General features: G+C 49.2%; 1 protein-coding gene across 1 annotated transcript; it reads left to right on the forward strand.

Moving 5' to 3' along the window:
* The first annotated feature begins 1,754 nt into the window (after nt 1–1,754).
* Nucleotides 1,755–5,866, forward strand: LOC130485910 (RIMS-binding protein 3A-like). The gene is made up of 2 exons (XM_056859059.1): nt 1,755–4,988; nt 5,828–5,866. Exons 1-2 carry the CDS (start codon nt 1,755–1,757, stop codon nt 5,864–5,866), a joined length of 3,273 nt encoding a protein of 1,090 aa, XP_056715037.1.
* The last annotated feature ends 214 nt before the right edge of the window (nt 5,867–6,080 follow it).

Here is a 6,080-nt window from a genome sequence, read left to right on the forward strand (position 1 = left end):
GGAGCAAGCGTGTGTGAGTGCGCGTGAGAGAGAAAGACATCAGTAGCCGGATCAGAAGAGGGCAGATCGCAATTTCCATAATAATTCCATTATCTGCTCACAACAATGGACACCTAGGACATCTAATTGAGGACTGTAATTTTAATTTAATGGGGAAAATCTCGTACAATTCCCCGAGTTTTTTTTCCTTCAATTAAATTAATGCAATGGGCTTTAATCGCTGTCTTAAGTACAGAGTGTGATTAACAGAACAGCGGCATAAATTATACATATATACTTTATCAAAGCTCCGGCAAATGGACTTGCCCCGCCAACCACCTTCTCCTTAGTGCTGACACCCAGTTATAATTCTATTTAAACAGAAACTCTCAGTTCAAAGGAGGCCAAAACACTTCCCCTTGGGTCTTTTTATGCTTCCTGGCTTCTTTCCAGGCACCTAAAAGAAGCAGGAAAAGATGAAGGGTGGGGGGGGGGAGAGTGTTTCCAAGTCACCCTGTTAGCTATTCAGCGCTTAACATTCACACACCCCTGATCGCTCTGCCTGCAGCCAAAACTCCTTGAAGCCCAGGGAAAACAAGAGGCTTCCCTTCCAGGCACAAAGGCACAGACACATCCAAACCCACCTCCCTGTACCACACACACACTAGAGTTGCCAACTTCCAGGTGGTGGCTGGAGATCTCCCGCTATTATAACTGATCTCCAGGCGACAGAAATAAGTTCCCCATGAGAAAATTGCCACTTTGGCAACTGAACTCTATGGCATTGAAGTCCCACCCTTCTCCAAACCCTGCCCTCCTCAGGCTCTGCCCCCCAAATCTCCTGCCATTGGCAAAGAAGGACCTGGCAACCCTAAGTATCCTATACAGAGATCTGGAGATAGCTTGTTGCAGAACACATATAATGCAACCTGTGCCTTTCCCTAATGGACAAATAGCTCAAACGGAGGTTAGAAAAATGGAGTGGAGGAGCAGAGGAGAGTTACCACAGCCTGGACTGAATTATCAGCTGCCTCCCATGGCTGTTATTTAGCAATTTAAAAACAGGCAAAGATCTGTTCACATAATTTCTAATATCTCATTTATTGTTACCCTGAGAAAATTGTGAAGGAAGGTGGCCAGGATGGCCCCAGCACCTCCACCAGAGCAAATTAGATTGTAAATGCAATGCGAAAGGAACCACAAGGGGATTAAACAGAGATATATTGTGCAGCCCAATCCTATGTATGTACCCAGACATCCCACTGAATTCAATGGGGTTTTCTTCCAAGGATTTGCGCCCTTGCCAAGCACAGTTTTTGAAGCAGTATGTTCTAATAAGTAAATAAATGCACGTGGTCTTAGATCTGGAGATTGGTGTACCGGAATCCCACTCCAACACAGGGGGATGAGTGAATGTCACATATATGGATGACTACTGCATTTTCTCACTCTGCAGCCGAAATAAGCTTTTGAAGCCATTGACAATCTGTGTAACTTCAACGGTTGGCAAAACTAGCGCATGAATTGTCAGCGGTTTTGTGCCAAGTGTTCAGCCTTGGAATGTGAAGTAAAAAAAAATAAAGCTGGGAGTGCCTTTGGACTGTGCAGAATATTCCCCTTCAGCCATCCACTGCCCAAGGCACAGGCCCACCCAGTAGCCACAAGGACAATGGGACGGTGGGGGGGGGCTGGCTAGAACTTTCCGCTGTGGCCGTTGGAGACCGTTTTCTGGCCACTTTGTGCGAGGGAGTGAACGGTCCCTCACACGGTCAGCCATGACCAAGGACAGTCCCTCAGATGGGGGCGGCAGTCCTGCGCCCCTGCGCCCCCCTCAACAGACCCCACACAAAGCACCCTGCCAGCACTCCGCTGGCAGCGGGGCAAACAGCAGCGGCTGCGGCCCACCCCCATCTCCTTTCCACGACGACCACCGGCGGGAACTAGAGACGCTGCGGGCCAAGTTGGAAGAGGAGCGCCTGCACTCTCGAGAGGCCCGGCGTTGTTTCGCCGTCGAGGCTCGGGAGCTCCGCCAGGCCGCCGAACAAGACCGGCAGCTGCTGGCCGACCAGCTCCGCTCCAAATGGGAGCAGCAGCGGGCCCGCGAGCTCCACCAGCTGAGGGAGGCCACCGCGAGACACCGCGAGGCCGAGATCCGGCAGCTGATGCGCTGGAAAGAGGCCGAGCTGCGTGAGGCCCAGGAGCTCCTGTGGCAGGAGCGCGATGCTGCCATGCGGCAGGCCCGGGACTTGCAGCGTCAGCTGGCCAAAGAGCTGGTCAGCCATGGCGGCGGCGGCAGCCGTGGAGAAGGAGGAGCCTCGGGCGGGGGGCCGAACGCCGAGTCCCACACCAAACTCCAAGAAGTCCTGGGCAAGCTCCGGTGGGAGGTCGACGGCGACCAGGCCGCTAGGATCCGCCACCTCAAAGCCGAGCTGGAGCTGGAGCGGAGCCTCTTCCTCAAGTATATCCTGGAGCCCTTTGAAGGGGAGCCTTTGCCTGTGGGCTCCCCACACAGATTCAGCCAAGCCTCCTCACCCCAGCACCTGGGCAGGGCCAGGCCCCATTCTTGGCAGAGTCGCACTGCTGCCTCCACCCCAGATGTCACTTCAGTTTTCAGGTCCCGCTCCCTGGTTAACAACCCGAGCAGAGGTGAGTCTCCCTGCAGCCACCCACTGCTGGAAGAAGGGAGCCCCTCCGACAGCAGCTGTCAGGAGCGGTCCCAGAAGAAAGCATTGGGTAAAGAACTGGATGTTGAGAAGGAGTCCAAACAAGAGGCCTCGGTGGATTCGCCCCCAAAAGGAAGAGTGGGCACTTGGGGGGCTGCCGGAGAATGTGCTCAAGAAGCACAGCCACAGCAAGGCTGGTTGTCTGGCAACCGTTATAACCAGCTGGTGAAGCAGAACACAGACCTGCTGAAGGCCCTGAGGGAGCTGGAGCAGAGGTGCACTCGCCTCAGGGAAGAGAACACCCTGCTCAGGAGGAGCAGCTTCCCAGACAGAGTGAAATGGCTGAAAAGGAAGGCTGCCGAGCTGGCCGTCATCGCCCAGCGGCTGGACGAAAGCTCCAAGAAATTCCAAGAGCTCCGTCTGCTGAAGCTGTGCGAAAACCTTCGGCGCGAGGTAGAGGAAAAACAGAAAAGGTGCGACGAGATTGAACTGAAACTTAATACCATGTTGAGCGAAAACGCCAGGTTATCTGAGGAAAACTCTCAACTCCAAAAGGAAAACAAGCAGGAGGAAAAGATTGAAAATGAAAATGCTGATCTGAAGGTGAAACTAATACAGGCCACTGATGAGAGAAATTCTGCTGTTCAGTTGGCTGAAGGACTTGAAGCCAAAATAGAGAATTTAGAACAAGTAATCAAGGACATGAAACAGACAGCAGAACGTCAGCAGAGGTCAAAATCTGAACATGAGAAAACTTTACTGGAGCTGCAAAAGAAGGAAGAAGAAATACAGCGACTGCAGCAAGCACAAAGAGAAATAAAAAGACACTATGAAGAAGAAGTACAGTTACTTGACGCTGAGGTGAATGAATTAGAAAATCATTATCATAGTCAAATAGAACATTTTGATCTTCTGTCTCAAGAACTTGAGCGACTACAAATTCAAAAGTCTGGGATTCTGGGATCAGAACTGTCTCAAGCAACATGCAGTTCCACAGGAACGAGCTGTCCAGAGAAATGGGAACAAGAGACCTACCATGATCTCCATTGCAGTGACAGTACCAATGATGAAGACCGTGCATCCGTGGCTTCTGTTGATTTGATCAAAAGTCCTTTAAAACTGCTTGTTTTTTTAGCCCGAGACAGTTACGATCCTTTCGATGGCCCTAATAAGACTCCTGAGGCAGAACTTCCGCTAACAGCTGGAGAATATGTTTATGTGTGTGGAGATATGGATGAGGATGGCTTCTATGAAGGAGAGTTAATGGATGGCAGGAGAGGGATGGTACCCTCAAATATGGTTGAGGAAGTTGCAGGTAATGATCTAATTAGTTTCATTCCTTCGGAGCCAAGTGACATTTCCTATAACTCATTCCATGAAACCAGTTTCCCCTGCCAATGTGCTAGCAGTGACAGGAGAAGCAGCAGCCCAGATGAAGAAGATGTGTGTGTGAGCCTTCTGTCTAAGACACCAGAAGGGACAGTACGTGACACCCAGGCAGCAGTGCCTTATCCCCAAAATCTGACTCTTCTCAAACAGTCAGCAAAATCCATTGTTATAGGGTGGGATCTACCCCAAGTGCCCGAGAGCTGGGGAGAAGTACTGAGCTACAACATCTACGTCAATGCAGAGTTGCGTCAAAATGTGAAGGAAGGCAGTGAGATGAGGACAGTGATTGAGAACCTGGATTTAAAGTTGCAGACTTACCGAATCTCAGTTCAGAGTGTGACAGACAAAGGACATTCTGATGAAATGCAATGTACTTTCCTTGTAGGTAACACTTCCCATATTGCGCCAACTCTCCCGAACCTTCGGAACATCACAGCCACATCAGCAGAAATCACTTGGTTACCAAGCAACAGTAACTATACTCATGCAGTGTACCTTAATGAGAAGGAATATGGTGTGACGAAAGCAGGCGTCCACTGGTATACTTTCCAAAACCTCAGGCCCAACACGCAGTACAGCGTCAAAGTGGTACCTCTCGTGCCTAATGAAGTGTTGGTCTATCCTCAGAGGGGGTTGGAGCAGGGGTCGACAGAAGTTACATTTACTACTCCATCCGCGGGACCCACCGATGCCCCCCTTGATGTCCAAGTCCACGCTGGTTCTTTTGCAGACATTCTGGTTATTAACTGGTTACCAGTAACAATCCACGCATCAGGAACATCTAATGGGGTGCAAGTCACAGGCTACGCTATTTATGTCAGTGGACAGAAAGTAAGCGAGATAATGTCACCAACAGCTGGGAGCGTATCCTTAGAAGTTTCCCAACTCAAGATGCTCCAAGGTCCTCAGACCGTTTCTGTAAGGACTGTTTCTCCATTTGGGGAGTCTGGGGATTCTGTGCAAACTTTAATTCCGTCAACCCTGCTGAAAGTTCCTCACACTCTATTCTCAAAATATGTTGCTTCTGGGCTTACTTTCAACGAATCCTTAGAATCTGAAGGCAGGCCAGTCCCTGCAACAACCTGTACATCTTCATCCAGCTTCTCTCACATGTGTGTGTCCAATCCAGATACCAGTTTCACTGTTCACTTCACTGCTAACTGCAAAGACTCAGTAGGTCCTATGCCCACGGACAGTATTTCTCAGAATCATATGCCCTTTTCTCACAGTCATACAATGACAACTTCTCACATTGTAAGAAATGAAAATAATGGAGATTCCATTTCGCAAATATCTGCTGGCAAGCAGACGTTACAGCAATCCTTTTCCACATTGTGGAGTGGAAGATCTGTTGATTCCACCCCAACAGTGGTGGAAGCATTTGCTGAAGAGCATGAGAAAGATGTAGGCACAAATAACATCTGTCTTCAGGAAGCACCAGACAAATTCCCTGAGGACCAAATGGAGCAAATTCAACAACCATGCAAAGAACTCTATATTATCAGTGTCTGAACTTGAAGCACAGGAAGACAGAACATCAAGAAAAGGAAGCTGGTGGAGTTCTCTTGGTGACTACAGCCATAACTCTGACCTTTCAGATATAGAGGAGGAGGAAGAAGAAGAGGACCAAGAGAGCAAACTGAGCGTTTCTGGAGAACATGCCTGTGAGCCCCAGGGGAAAGCAGAATCTCCCATAGAACTGGCCAAAGACAAGATTATAACGATGACTTTGAGAGGAGATCAAACAGTGACACCCTCAGTGTCTAATTCTGGCCCCCGAAGGAATGTTGCTGCAGGAGATTCAGTCTGTGATGACTCCGAAAGAGTATTCGTAGCCCTTTTTGACTATGACCCCACTACTATGTCACCGAATTCTGATGCAGATGAAGAAGAGCTGCCATTTAAAAAGGGGCAGATTCTAAAAGTGATCGGTGACAAAGATGCTGATGGTTTTTACAGAGGTGAATGTGAAGGAAAGAAAGGGTTGATTCCCGGCAATATGGTCTCTGTAATGTGTATTGATAGTATGGAAGTAAAAAAAACAAAACA

This window comes from Euleptes europaea, chromosome 13 (genome assembly GCF_029931775.1).
Source record: "Euleptes europaea isolate rEulEur1 chromosome 13, rEulEur1.hap1, whole genome shotgun sequence".
Classification (NCBI taxonomy): domain Eukaryota; kingdom Metazoa; phylum Chordata; class Lepidosauria; order Squamata; family Sphaerodactylidae; genus Euleptes; species Euleptes europaea.

Coding starts and splice junctions, on each gene's coding strand:
- LOC130485910 (XM_056859059.1), top strand. CDS start 1,755: ATGACCAAGGACAGTCCCTCAGATGGGGGCGGCAGTCCTGCGCCCCTG. Junction 4,989..5,827: donor TTGGGGAGTCTGGGGATTCT/GTGCAAACTTTA, acceptor ATGTTGCTGCAG/GAGATTCAGTCTGTGATGAC.